This window comes from Benincasa hispida, chromosome 10 (genome assembly GCF_027475165.1).
Source record: "Benincasa hispida cultivar pf3 chromosome 10, pf3_genome.v1.1, whole genome shotgun sequence".
Taxonomy (NCBI): domain Eukaryota; kingdom Viridiplantae; phylum Streptophyta; class Magnoliopsida; order Cucurbitales; family Cucurbitaceae; genus Benincasa; species Benincasa hispida.
The window spans coordinates 27,457,837-27,473,316 of record NC_143487.1 but is presented as its reverse complement, the minus strand read 5'-3'; the positions used below and the strand labels follow the sequence as shown (position 1 = coordinate 27,473,316).

General features: G+C 27.0%; 1 protein-coding gene across 4 annotated transcripts; it reads right to left on the bottom strand.

The window, feature by feature from the left end:
* Window positions 1–2,258: 2,258 nt before the first annotated feature.
* Window positions 2,259–11,661, bottom strand: LOC120087666 (putative flavin-containing monooxygenase 1). 4 transcript variants are annotated; one of them, XM_039044515.2, is made up of 5 exons: window positions 11,097–11,661; window positions 4,746–4,986; window positions 4,470–4,645; window positions 4,032–4,387; window positions 2,259–2,682 (listed from the first exon to the last, which is right to left on the bottom strand). In XM_039044515.2, exons 1-5 carry the CDS (start codon window positions 11,535–11,537, stop codon window positions 2,340–2,342), a joined length of 1,557 nt encoding a protein of 518 aa, XP_038900443.1. In that variant the 5' UTR covers window positions 11,538–11,661; the 3' UTR covers window positions 2,259–2,339. The 4 variants fall into 4 exon arrangements, with proteins under 4 accessions (XP_038900443.1, XP_038900444.1, XP_038900445.1 ...); XM_039044516.2 differs by having other exon boundaries at window positions 2,259–2,664; window positions 11,097–11,620; XM_039044517.2 differs by having other exon boundaries at window positions 2,259–2,632; window positions 11,097–11,620.
* Between the last annotated feature and the right edge of the window lie 3,819 nt (window positions 11,662–15,480).

Here is a 15,480-nt window from a genome sequence, read left to right as displayed (position 1 = left end):
TTGGATTCATATAATTAAATTTAGTATAAATGAGATTTATATTAAATATTATGCATTAATGAGACAATGGAAACTATAGATTATATTGTATTAGATACAATATTAAACTATAGGTTATATGTTATATTTGATATAACATATAGTTTAATATATATTATATGATAAAGTGGTTATCATATAAATATATATTAAATGTTTTATTAAAATAAAAATTTGTATTTTATTTTTTATTTTTTGAAAAATAATTTTGGGAGGGAGTTATAACTCCTTCCCCCTTAATTTCTTTCTACTACGTGCAGGAGTGGGTGAAAGTGCAATTTTTGTGGTCATCTTCTTCCTCTTGAGTTTTACAGAGAACACAAAAAACTCTCTAAAAAAAAATTAGTTTTCTGGCTCTCACACTCTCCAATTCTCCTCTCAATTTTCCTCTCTTCCAAAATACCAAGAGTCCACACAACTCCTTGGATTCCCATCCTAGAGAATATATGAGATTGTGATTGGTGGTGGCCAATTAGGATTTCAAGTACGTTGTTGTTCATTGTAATTTTGGAGAAGGAATTACGTGAAGAAGATTGCTCTTCAAGGGTTAGTAATCTTTCCTAATCTCCTTTTCTTAATTCGTAATGCATGCTATAAATTTAAATTAAATGCATAATATTTCTGTTTTATATTTTTGTAAAATTGTATATTCTTTAAAATTGGAATTTGGGACCGATCCCCTACTTCTGCGAAGGACCTTCACTGGTTCCTTCAATTCAAATATTAATTATATGGATGAGATTCATATAATTAAATTTAGCATAAATATGATTATATTAAATACCGTCATGTATCATTGAAAGAGAAACAAACTATAGGTTATATTGTATTCGATACAATATAAAAACTATAGGTTGTGTTATATTTGATATAACATATAGTATATATATATACATATAATAAGTTAGTTATTATTTATATATATATATAATTATTATTATTATTATTATTTAAATTTAAATTATTTGTTAATCTTAATCTAATTTTGAAGTTGAAAGGGAGGCCCCATTATTCTCTCTCAGTTTTTTACACGTGGGGTGATTGTAATTTTGTTGAAGTCTTCATCTTCTTCAATGATTTTGTTTAGTGGAAGAGGAAGAGAAGTGAATTCTCTGGTTTTTTATCAAAAAAAAAAATCTCCCTGCAAAAAGAAACCCTCTCTCTCTAGAATTCCTCTTCCCTCATACTAAAAACACAGAATTCACTCCTCCTGCAACTCTCTTTCCCTACAGATAACAGAGGAAGATTTCGTGGTGGTTGTCATTATATTTTTCTTGATTGTGATCAATTTGAAGGAGATTTCATGAAGTTTTTTATTCATCAAGGGTATGTATGAATTTCTTCTCCCTTTTCCTCTTTAAATGCATGCTGTAAATTTTTTTAATTAATGATAATTTTCTATTTGAATTTTGTAAATTCGTTATTTTGTGAAAAATTGGAAATTAGGCCGATCCTCGCTTCCGCTATGGAACTTCACATTTCCTTCATGAAGTTGACCGACGGTGGTCGCCAAAAGTGATGGGGCCAACATACTTCCTAGATTAAATTAGAAAAGAAAAAAATGGGAGAGGGAGAGTCCAGAAGAAAAGAAGGTAGGGAGCCAAGACTTCCTATATCCATGTCTCAAACAATTGTTAGTTTTAGGATGCCTAATGGAATACATCATTTGGTTGTCTACCTTCACAATGTGCCCGGATCAATCTATTTGTGTAGCAATCTAATTTATGTTCTTTTCTTTCTGTGTATCTATATTTTATTGTTAGTAACTTCTAAAATACTTCAATAAAGTGCATTTTCATTGGTTTAACTTTTTTCGGATTTGTTATAGATTGTGACATTTTTTCTATTAATTTTTTGTGTGCATGGGCGTTTTAGACATTTGCTTATTAGTATTTTTTTTATTTAAAAATTCGTTTTCCTATTTTTCCAAAAGGAATATTAAGATTTGCTATTTATATTGAAAGCCTGTCACAAGTGATTTGGAGGTTGGGGGTAATGAACTGGACTATATCAACCATGTATTAGGATTATCGTTCTTTTTCTTTGGTCTTTCATGATTTTCGTGTAACGAATAACAATTAATCATGTATAGAATAAACTTTATTCTATGAACTAAAATGGATAAACCAGAAATATGATATCTATCTTATTTAATCTTAACTAATTTGGCTCATGAGAAAGTGGAAAGAAAAAAGAAAATAGCTTTGAAATAATATTGGTTTTATTAGGGCAATGGAAATAGCACTGCAACTTTTATTAGATATGATAGAGAAATGAGAAAGTATATACTTTCCTAATCTTCAAGGGGAAGCATAGTCTGAAGGGCCATAAGGAAGAAACAAGTCAGCAAAGAAGCCTTTTTTCCTCCTGGGGTTCCATCCCATGTCCTTACACAACTGATCGCAATACCAAATATGCAAAATGGCAATGCAAGCTCGCTTAAAGAAAGGCCCTGAGTATTGCTTCAAGGTCTTCTCCCAGTTGACTATGTCTTTCTCCATGTCCTTGATGCTCGGTAGCTTGAACGTGTCATCCATAAACTCCGCCAACCATCGACACCGGATCTCCGAGGTGAACAAGTTTGAAGAGTTCTCTGTAAATCCAACCACAGCTAGCTGTGGGATTCTGGGATGAATGCATAGCCTAATCAAATGCAATAAAAGCATATAAAAAATAGAGTTTACAAAGAGAATGCTAGGGTCTCTAGCCTAACTACAATAGGAGCTTGTTTTTCCATCAAGCTAGGGCATAGATTTTAGCATTGGATGAGCTAACAACATGCAATCATTTTTTCAGAAAATACCTTTGATTTTTAAGAAATTAGCCACATCCAACATATGAAAAAATAGGAGATTTGTTTTGCTTACGTGAGAAAGATACTAATTAATAGGGTAATTACAATGAGAAGCATTTTTAGCGATAATAACCAAATATATAACATTTTACAAATATTAGTGATAGACTTCTATCGTTGATAAACTCTTACCAACGATATAGTCTATTACGGATAGACTTCTACATATGGTCTATATCAATATACTATCTAAATTTTATCATATCTGTAACTTTTTACATTATATTATCTTTGCTAATACTTTGAGCCTGATTACTATATTTGTAACTATCCCTAATATATAAATTAAATCTTAATTTTGAAGGATAAAATTGAAAATTTATTAAAAAGTGAAATTTGATTCTATTAGAATTTAAAAGCGGTTATGGAACTCGTTTTAAAAACGGCCTGGGGTTTAAAAGTGAATTTAATTGATTTAATTTCAAACTTTTCACCTAACTTAAAAAATGGTTAAGATTCTTTCAAGCCAACCCTAAATGTACCCTGGAGAAGAACTTTTATATTTTGGCGGTATTTGAAACAGATTAAAACAACTACTACTTCAAATCATGTTAAAATCCTCATGATTCACGAGGCCATCCAAGAATGTTATATGAAGATAATAAGGCATAAAATAGTGACATCACTATTTAACAAATTTATTCAAAAGATGACTTAGATGACTTATTTAAATAACAACATTTGAAAAGTCTATACATAAGATTTGAATGCAATGACCAAGAGATATCAAATGATGTTTTCACTCTTTTTTCTTTGATTATGATTTTATCCTACTAGCAATTTGCAAGGGATTTGTAATTCGAGTTTTGAACCTCACTCTTTCTTTTCTAGTACAATAAATTCGGGATACGGAGATTTGAACCTCGATATATAAGAAAGAGTACGTGACAATGTACAAAGTCAATGTACTAAGTCATTACTTCACTTAATATGAGATGGATATAAATTGGTCACCTCTCTAAATCTAGTAATATTTGTTTTACAATGGAAACCATCCTGTTTTCTTCTAGTATTGGTTATGTAATCTTAAACTAATTCCTACTTACTTCACTAACTGAACCCAATTTAAGGTTTAAGATAAATTTCATAGCAGCCAAAAGTTAAAAGGGGAAATGGAGATTTTGAGAAGGACACTAACCTGTACAAGGAAATCATGGAATCGTGAAAAGTCATGTAATCTCGAAAAGTAGAGGAAGCAAATATTTGTTTAAGCTTTTGATCGCCTCTGTATCCAGTAGCCAAAATGACCAAATCAGAGTGAATTGGTTTGGTTTCTCCTTCGATCATGATACCCTCTTCACAAAACCCGAAACTCTGCGATTTCTTCAGAACAATGCTTCCTTCATCCACTTTGTCATAGAATTTCTCAGGTAATGTAGCAATAAAACAAGCACTGATGCTCTGTAGAAAGCTATGGCTTGGCACCATCCCGTATTTAGCTAATCTATGCTTTTTAATCACGTAGGTTTCTACAATCTTTGAGAACAACCATCTCTGTAAGAACAAAATTAAACCACAATAAGAAATTAACCCTAAAACTTCAGAACAGACAGAAACAGAAAGAGATGTTAATTACAATTGGGGAAAGAAGAACGGCAAGGAGATAAAGGAAGAAACCCTCGCCAGGTTTGTGAATCAGAAGCTCGGCGAATCGGTTCATGTAGAGAAAAGACAGAGGGATCCCCCATGGATGGTCATTAGGAAGGTTCCAATGCTCGGTTTTGTAGAGCACAGTACAGGGTTTGTTAGGGCCTGCAAATTAGAGAGAAGAAGAAGAAGAAGAAGAAGAAGAAAGCGATGATGAGAGAAAAGGGAAAATCGAGGGGTTTGAAGAGAGAGAATTGAAAATTACCATTGGCATTGGCGCATTCCATGGCGATGTCGAGAGCAGATTTCTGGAAACCGACGACGGTGACTCGTTTGTCTTTGATGTGATTGGAAGCAGTGTGGAAATCCATGGCGGAATATTCGAGAGAGTGAAGAACTTTACCGGCTTTGAAAGCTTCGGGGCCTTCATTGGAAGGGAATTTGGGGATATTTGGAACGTCGCAGAATCTTCCGATGCAGAGTACTACGAAGTCCACCACGATTGCCTGCAAATCCTCGTGCCATTGTTGTTGAGCTCAAGCTAAGTTTCATTAATGCCTTAAATTTTTCTTTACAAATCATTAGCCCCTACTTTCAAAATTGGTTGCATTAATACACTTGACTAAAAAAATATTTTATTTTTAAATTGCTTATTTCTCAAACAACTTCAAATGAGAAATTGACTTGCACTAAGAGCATTTTTTATTTTTTATTTATTTTTTATCTTTTATTTTTTATTTCTTTAAAGATTAAGGATATTGATGCAAACATAGAGATTTGAGAAGTATTAAAAAGATATATTAATGGTTTTTATTCCTATATTAACACTCATGGTATTTTTCTTTAACTTTTCTTTTAAGTTTAGAGGTATTATCGAAACCTTTATGAAAATTTGTATTTTTGAAACAATATTCTTGTGATTTTCATTCTTAAATAATGATAGGAGGGTTTTTTAACTTTTTTTTTTTTAAAAGATTTAAAGGTATTTAAAACTTTTTAAAGTTTAGAGAAGTTTTTTAAAACAAAGTACAAAGTTAAGTGATATTCTCTAAAATTTAGCCTTAATTTTATTGGAGTGTAAACATATTATTGGCTCCTAGGTTTTTGGTGTAATTTTATTTGGTTTTTAGCCTTCAAAATATTACATATTTATCCCTCAATTTTGAGTTTGATTTCATTTAGTCTTTAGATTATAACATATTACGAGCCCATTTGGCAAGTTTTTTGTTTTTTATTTTTGAAAACTAAGTTTATTTTCTCCTTATTTCTTATCATGATTTGTATCTTTCTTAAGTATAATAGTTGAATTCTTAGTCATATTCCAAAAAAAAAAAAAAAAACTTTTAAAAGTTACTTTTTCTAGTTTTCAATTTTTGGCTTGGTAAAAAGTAGATAACAAAGAAAGAAATTTGGAGATAGAAGTAGTATTTATAGACCTATTTTAAAAAACAAGAAACCAAAAACCAAATGATTACCAAATGGGCCTACATTTTTACCTTTGAGTTTCGACTTTTGTTTTCATTTCATCCCCATGTTTCAATATTTTACACTTTTATCTTTGAACTTTACTAATACTCACTTTGGTCTTTGGGATTAACTTTTATTTAATTAAAATAATTATAAAGTGAAATTTTAAAATTAATTTGAATAGTAATGAACAAATAGTGAAAATTTTTAATTTTTAATTATTTTAAATTAATTAATAAACAATGACACTAAAGATAGGTTTAGTGAAAATTTGAGGTTAAAAGTAAAAATAAAAAAATAGACTAGATTGAAACAAAACTCAACACTCAAGGTTAAAATATAATAAAAAAATGTAGTATTTTAAAACTTAAGGATAAAATGGAAATTAAACTCAACATTTAAAGGTAAAAGTATAATGTTTTGAAACTTAAATGATCGAAATGTGCATCCAAAGCATAGAAATCAAGATTTTTTTTTTTTCCTTTAATCTAAATGATCATTTTAGTTTCTAAAAACTTTTCAATTTCAAAAGGTCTCTAAAAACTTATACAACTATCAATTGGAATATAGTATTAAATGAAACTTTAAAAAGTGTTGATAAATTTCTAACCTATTCAAAAGTTTTAAAAATGAACTAATCCATTATATGTAAAATTGTGTTTATGTCTAATATGACAATATTTTCATAAAAAATACAATTTAATTAATTAATTAATACATTAATATTTTTTTGAAACAATTTATCAATTACTATTGTTATAAATTATTTTTAGTTAATTAAATATTAATATATTATTTAGACTTATGAGTTTAACTAATACATTTGTAATCAATATTTTATATTATCTTAATTAATAAGGAGATTAAATTGTTTAGTTTTCAACATTACCATTACTATTAATTAATTCATGTTTAATGTAAATAATATTTATTTTATTTTATTTTAATTGACTGATTAATTAAGTAACATAACAATATATTAAATAATATTCATTTAAATTTATGATTACATTAATTTATTTTCTTACATTTAATTAATTAATTGGAATTTTCACGAACAAAACTGGTTAAACCTTTAAGTATTATTGTAGAAATATTAGTTTAAATAAAAAAGTTTAAGTACTTGAAAAATTTTAATACTAATTTAAAATTTTATATGAAATTTTAATGTATCGGGTTAAATTGTGTACCAATTTTACAAGTGAAAAACAAAAAATATAAAAAAAGTATTAAAATAAATGTATCCCTTTAAAAAAATTTAATTAAATACTTTTTTTTTCCTTTTTTGATTTTTTAAATTTCTAAATATTTTCTACAACGATTTAAAATTTTTATAAAGTTATACTACTTATCTTCATAAAGTACTTTTATAATCCTTCACCTAATGTCAGCTAACACTTTTTCCACTACGAACAGAGTTCAACTCACATAAAATATGTATTTTGAATACTGAATTTAGACATTTAAATCTCTCACTTTGCGTTGAAACTAGAAAAAAGTAACTCATTTTTTAAAATACAATAAAGAGTATAAAAAATAGTACATGTTATTTTCGATCATTGAAAATGAATTAAATAAGAATTTTGTTTCTAATATTTAAGTTTGTGGGAATTCTTTGTAGTATACATTTCATCTCACTAATTTTTCAATTTTTTTTTAAAAAAATTGACAAACTTTATTATTTTTATTCCTTTATTATGACTAAATATCAAGAAAGAGAAACAATTAATAATTTAATTTATATGGTTAGTTTTTTTTTATTATTTTAATAAGCTTTTTTTATTAAATTATAATGATAGCTAGTTTAATCCATTTAATATGTTTTTTTTTTATTTCTCTCTAAAAAAGATTTTTTTTTCAAATAATATAAAATAGTTTATAAAAAGAGAAATTATTTCAAATGGTAAAACTGTTGAAAATATTTACAAGATATAATAAAATTTTAGAACTATCAATAATATACGATCATTGTCTATCAATGTCACCGATAGATACCGATAAAAGTCTATCAATGTCAATTATTCATAATCCTAAAATTTTATTATATTTTGTAAATATTTTAGTTCATTTTTTCTATATTTGAAAAGAGCCTTTATAAAAATATTATTAACAAAATGACAAGATTTCGTTTGATTGAACATCTAACATTGAGATAGGAACCTTAAACAATTTGAGTTTTAGCTTATCCAAAAGTCCAATCAACAACTAACGGTAATCAACTTCCACCATTTTTGTTTTTTCATAAACAAATATGGAAGATACTTTTGCAACAATTTCTATCTAGTCCCAAAAACAAATAGCATCTCGAACATAATAAATTTTTTTAGGTTTAAATACTACTTCAAATCATATCTTGATTCTAATTATTTTTGTTCGACTTTTGAAATTATTTATTTTGATATTTATATCATTTTGGTCTATTTTAATTCGGTAAACTTTCAAAAATATATAATTGAATTTCTATAATTTTTAAAAGTGATTATTTTGAACTTTTTATTTTCTTTTCAAGATCGAATTAGATATTCTAAAAGTATAAGAAAGATCAAAAAAATATATTTTTAAAGTATAAAGACCAAATCAAAATGAAGAACCAAAAGTATTTATATTCTAATACCTTTATAAAGACACAATATTAAAAGGAGATATACATTCTTTAAAAATTTTCTATACAAGTAATTAATGAGAAAAAGAATGATATTATATTGATATACTAAGAAAAAGTTAAGATAACATCCTTGTAATTTTAAATGTATTCAATTTTAAACCATGTATTTTTAATAAATTTTAAATTCAATCCCTTCTACTAGTTTATTTTTTATTATTTTAAAAATCGTTTCTTATCTATTAACATTTCACTATAAATTTTGAAAACATATTTTTCATATGTACTTTTTTACCTGAAAAATATTATTATTATTTAAATAATTTTGACAATAATAACTTTAAAAGGCTAAATTTAAGTTTTATTGAAAGTACAAACACTAAAATTAAATAAATCTTCAAAATATAGAGATAAAAATAATTTAACACACACATATATATATATATATATTACACATATATTAATAGTTTATGTTGTTAGCTTTTCTTTTATTATTAGTAAATTATATTAATAGCAAATATTCTCTTGAAAACCTGCGGAGAAAACGAACACCAAATCTTGTAGCCAATCTGGACCATGTCTGAAGAAACATTTTTCGAATTTTATGATTCGGTTCAAATTTTGAAAGCCATACTTTTATCTTTTAGCGTATATAAATTTTGAAGTTAAAATTTAAAAATGCAAAATTATATTAAAAAGATTAGAAAATGTTAAATACTCTATACTATAAACTCAATTTATTTTTGTAAATTAACATATATATATATATATATATAATATTTATATGTTATATGATATTAGTCAATATCACCCTTATCATTTCGTAATCATTTCATTTTTAGTTTTTGGTTTTTAAAAATTAAGTCCATTTTCTCCCCACCTCTTACCATGATTTACATTTTTATTAAAAACCCCAAAAAATAATCCAAACTAATTTAATTCTATTAAATTAATTAATAAAAATTAAGAACATTAGTAAAATTTAGGAGTATAAATATAAAATCCAGAAATAATCAAATTGAAACTAATTTTCAAGTCAAACGTTAAAAATATAGACAATGAAATATACTGAAATAAATGAAAATAAATTAGAATATTATTATTATTATTATTATATAATCCAACATATTTGAAGGTAAAAATTGTTTTTTCCCTCTTTTTTTGAAACAAAAACACTCACAAAAATATGTTTGGAAACACTTGTTATTATTCCCTTTGGTTTTTCCACGTTTCCCAGACATAAATCCATGCTCACAACTTCAAGGCATTACATTTTCTTCCAACCTATTGTGGCAATTTTGTTATTTTATTTATTTATTTTTAATAATGATCTGCTAGTAAAGATTCGGATTGTTTACATTTTGAAAAGATATATAATATCTTAACTTGTTTTTATTATACTGTATTTATACGTTCTCATTCAATTTATAATTGTTTTTTTATGTATTTTAATTTATATTCTATAATTTCTATTTTAAAAAACTAAATTATATTAAATGATAAAAAAAATACAAGAAATAATTATCAAAGAAATTTTTGTTTTTATTTTTTATATAAAAAATATAGAAATAGTAACCAAACATATATCTGTTTTTTAATTTTTTTAAAAAAAGGAAAAACAGAGAAACAGAAAACGGTTGATATCTCAATTTGATAAAGAGGCCTATACCACAACAATATTTCATGGAAAAAATCAATTTTTTAAAAAAGGCAATAAAATGAATTTAAAAGGGAAAAAGAATACACCAAAGTTCTAAATAACTTTTTAAATACTTGAATTCAAATGGGCGTCATGTTTGATTCAATGTTTCAAATATTCATTTAATTTTTCTATGAGCAAATATTGAATATAATTATTAAAAACAATTACGAGAAAAAAATCAGATGTCTCCATCCGCTATCAAATATATATATATATATATATTGGCTCATAAAATTGCAAAGCCAACAAATTTTTAAATGTGTCAACCATCAATCAAAATATGAGTATAAGTTTAAACTTTCTGGAAAAAAACATAATTTGAAAATATTTTATGTTAAAAGGTCAAAATATGAGTATAGAGTTTAAACTTTCAACATTTTGTGTAATTGGTTTCTAATTTTTAAAACATATTTAACAGAACTTTGAATTTAAGATATTTTTTATATATATTTATTTTCAAATAAATTTTTGTTTATTAAAGTAAATTAATGATAATATATATTTATTATATAAAATAAAAAATTTAATAATTTATTAGATATTTTTAAAAGTTTAGAAGTAATTAAATATAAAATTAGATGTTAACAACTTATTAACCCAGTCCCAAGATTTAACCCATTTCTGGTATTAAAAATAAAGATTCAACTCATTTCTTCTGATTAACGAAATGTATTCTCTCAAAAAAAATAAAAATAAAAATAAAAATCTAAGATTTAAAGATTAATAATTAAAGGGGAAAACACAAAGAAAGATATTTTGGATTTGGAAAAAACAAATGAAAAAACAAAATGGGAAGGACAGGTTGAGGCAGAGACTTGAGAGAGAGAGGGCAATGATAAACTCACCTGGAGTGCACCATTAGTTTCATCAACAACATTGAGCCTCCATTTACGCCCTTCAGCGAAGGCTTTGCCGGAGCCTCCCCAGAGAGTCCAGCCTTCCATCTCCTCATCGGAGCAGCCTTCGTAGTCGATACTAAGAACTCTAGAATTGAATCTGATGTGCTTCAACAATCCGAAATGTTCCGCGTAAGATCTGAGGTAATCTAGAACTTGATTATATCTCGGAAATTCTTCGGTCACCGATTTCGGCCAAGGGAAATCGGAGAATTGGAACATCTCTCTCGGCGTCTGTAACGCCGTCGTCTCCAGCGTCTCCGTCCAAACGCCGCCAATGTCGCCTTTGGCCTCGAATACTATCGGAATCAATCCTTTGGATAAAGTGAATTTGCAGGCCGCTAGTCCGCTTATTCCAGCTCCAATTATCCCCACTTTCTTCGGTTCCATCGTCTCCGATTTCCCCCCTCTCTCTCTCTCCTCCAACTTTCCTCTGTTTCTGTGGGTTTGTTTATATTAGGAAGCTCAGCTCTGCTTCCTCTGTTTGTTATGTAAAGTATATATAAATTTGGTTATTTTTTTTTTTAAATTTTTATTATTTAAATAATTGTTCGTACATTTAATTGCTAAATTGTCATTATTTTTCTTTTTCATTTTCATTTTGGCTGAATTATAAAATATATGGAAATTATTTTAAATGAAAAAACTCATGTCTTAAAATTTTACCGTCTATCTAGATCGCGATAAATTATGATATTTTATTATTAATTATAAATATTTTAATTTATTTTTTTATATTTGAAAATAACTTTAATATGTATATATATGTATATTCAACTTTGTTAAGCTTTTCAAAATTAGTTTGGAGTACAATTTCTATAAAATTTCAATAAAAATTAAATTTTTTCACGATATGGTAATGATATTAAATAATATAGTAGTTCAAATTTTCATTCTAAATTATCTCCACACTATTTTATATCTCAATTTCTGTTTGATGATTTAGAAAATTTCTTAATCAATTGGTAATAATTTCGAAACATAGTTCATGGGTAAGACTTGTGTTTTGGATTGATTTTTTTTTTTTAAGAAACAAAAATCTAAAAATGGTATGTTGTGTTTATAAAGTTTTAGTTTAGTCATTTATTTTTTAAATAATTTTCAATTATACCTTCCTTTTATGAAAGAAGGAGGAAATTGACTTATGAAAAAGTTATGTATGAATTAGGGGAAGGAATTAGACTATACAAGAGATTATAGTTTATAATTTACATGGTCTAAATTTAAGAAGTCGGCAATGATTTTTAATTTTTTACTCTTGGGTTTTTTTTTTAATCTAAATTTATGCTAACTTGGGGATGGCATAATTTTTGTTAACTCGAACTATTTTCAATCTACTTTTTTTTTTTTTCATTTTATTATTCATTTTCTACCGATGTTTTTAAAAATTAGACTAAATTTTGAAAACAAAATATATATTATGTTCGTTCGATAATCATTTGATTTTTTATTTTTAGTTTTTGAAAATTGTGTACGTTTTATCACACTTTCTTAATGATGATTTACATATTTCCTAAATAAACATTTAAGTTCTTAGCCAAAATCTTAAAATGAGTGCAAATTTTTTTGTTTGAAAAAATTGGCTTGGATTTCAAAAACACTCATAAACGGTTGACAACAAATAAGAAAATGACGGAAAGTAGAATATGCCTAATTTTCAATAGAGAAATTTTCACAAATAGAAAAAAAAGTCAAAGTATTTACAGAAAATAGCAAAAAAAAAAAAAACTGATAGACTTCTATAAATGTCTATCACTGATAGACTTCTATCAGTTTCTATCATTGATAGATATTGATAGACTTCTATCGGTCTCTATAAAAAAATTTAATATTTTACTATTTTATGTAAATATTTTTTTTTTTTTCAAAATCTTCCTATTCAATAACTAAAAATTATAAATCAAATGATTATAAAAAGGCCTTAAAATTTTGTTTTTATGTTTTGAAATTTGATTAAGAATTTAAATATTCATTTGAGAATTGTGAAAACCAATGAAAATCATAACTAAAAAAATATTGCGGGAAACAAACCTACATTTTAAAAACTAAAAAAAAAAAAAAAAACATTATTCATAAGAAGCCTAAGTGATTAGTTAAAAGTGGCTAATAATTTTTCCCCTAAGTTTGCAATATTTTGTAGCCAATAAAAACTTTAAAAAATAAAAACAAACAGATGGTCCTTGGAATGGTCCAAATTGTGCTTTTAGGAGCTGTTTGGGGTCGAACATGAGATGGTATACCATAGGTTGGTACATCATAATGTTTTAAGACCCATTATCCCATCTCACCTATTTGTTTGTGGACTCATTTTCAGAATGTATTTCATATATCACCGTCATTTTCCTTCCGTGTATTGTATGTCACCGTTTCTCTCAACCATACTCGATAATGCTTCATACTCAATCGTGCTTGAACATACTTGATCATACTCGATCATGTTTGAACATACTCGATCATACTCAATCATACTCAATCGTTCATACTCGATCATGCTTGAACATACTCAATCATACACGACAATACTCGATCATACTCGCGTATTTTTGCACGTTTTCAATATTATACATTATTAGTTACCTCATTTATTAAACTGCCCACTAAATTTAGTAATGACTATTTTGATTGTTTGCTAATTTTATTTATCATTGTTCTAATTGTTTGCTGATTTTATTCCATTTGTGTATTTCTACTACCCATTCAACTACTTCATTAATGATTCAACCAATTTATTAATTGGATTTGAGTTCATTCATGATGTAAACTTAATATTATAAGGCTGGTCTGCAATTTTTTTTTTAATATTTGTTGGAGTTGTTATTAATGAATAACCACCCCTCTCCCTTCACTTTTCCTATATAACAACATTGATCTTTCTCTATTGACTGAGAGCCTCCACTATCAAAGATTTATTTTGTCAATTCGGTGAGTTGTTTAACTTCAGTTTCTCCTTTTCTACTTTCTAATGTTGATTATGTTATTTTCATATTATTAAGTTTCTAACTTTTGATTGTTTGGTGAGTGATAAGGTGCCTCATTGTGTTTTGATCCGGCAACCAGTGGACTCCATCCATATCATACTTCATAGAAGTAACATAGGTTTTTCTCTATTCAAACTAGTTCTCTTCCTACATTATAAGTATTTCTAGATTTTTTCTATTTCTAGATTTTTTCTAACTTCTTTTTATTGTTTTGTTATGCAACCCAAATTAATACGAAAAAGTCAATTAGTTTGAGGTTGGTGTGTTACTTTTTTTTTTTTTGTATTCCCCTATATTCAATTTCAATTGTATTTTTTGGTGTTATTAATTTTTTAATTTTTTTATGAGTATTTGCATTATCTTCATTTATTTTTAATGTTTACATGCTTCTTAATATTGAAGTTACTTAAGTTACCTTGCAAAAGTGTGAGATTTTTATTTTTGGAAGATTGAACAATCAAAATATAGCTTAATTAATTAATAAATATAAATATATTACTTACACTTTATAAGTTTCAGTAATTAATATAATCATTTTTAATTATTTTAATATAAAATTGAACTGTATATTTGATAACTGGTAGAAATACAAGTTATTTATATCATCTTACTGAGAATATACGGCAATAGGAAGGAAAAGTTGCGTCAAACATATTAAAATTGGCTTAGAAACGCAAATATTGTAAAAGTATCAAAAACACACCCGCTGACCGCGTTGTAATGGCAAAGGGATGTCCAAATCTTTGTTTTGCAGGTAATAGGTATCACCGCATGCGACGATTGCTCGTGAACAAAAAGAGCAACACATTCTCGAGGATTTCTGAAATTGTATAGCTTTTCTGATGTACGACCCGACAAATTGAATGTGGAGCAGAACGGACATTCCCGACAAGCCTCGACAGGAAAAATTAACTTTTTAGAGTGGGAACACTGATGCAAGAGGTGCTAAAGTCTAAAATAGCAACATTAATAGTCAGCAAAAAGAAGAAAAACACACGGAAAAAGAGACGAAAAGAAGTTCTGTGCAAGGGACATTCTTCCCTCGAGAACTCTCATGAGATGGAAGTTCTCCACCTCATTCATCCATCACGCCGGCAAGCAAATAGCTCCGATTGGGATCCGTACCAAGACATTGACACGCTGCTCTCAACCGTTCTTACTTTTCATTCATCGATTATTGTTCATTTCCTATCTTTCATTCATATCTCTGTAACAGACGCATTATCTTTACCATTAATATCATTATCATGTTCATGTTCATCTCTCTGTTCACCATAATGCATTCATCTTCCATTACTCTCACCATGAGTTACTAAAGCTCCAGGGTATGGGGGAAGGATTGAGCGAGTAAATCA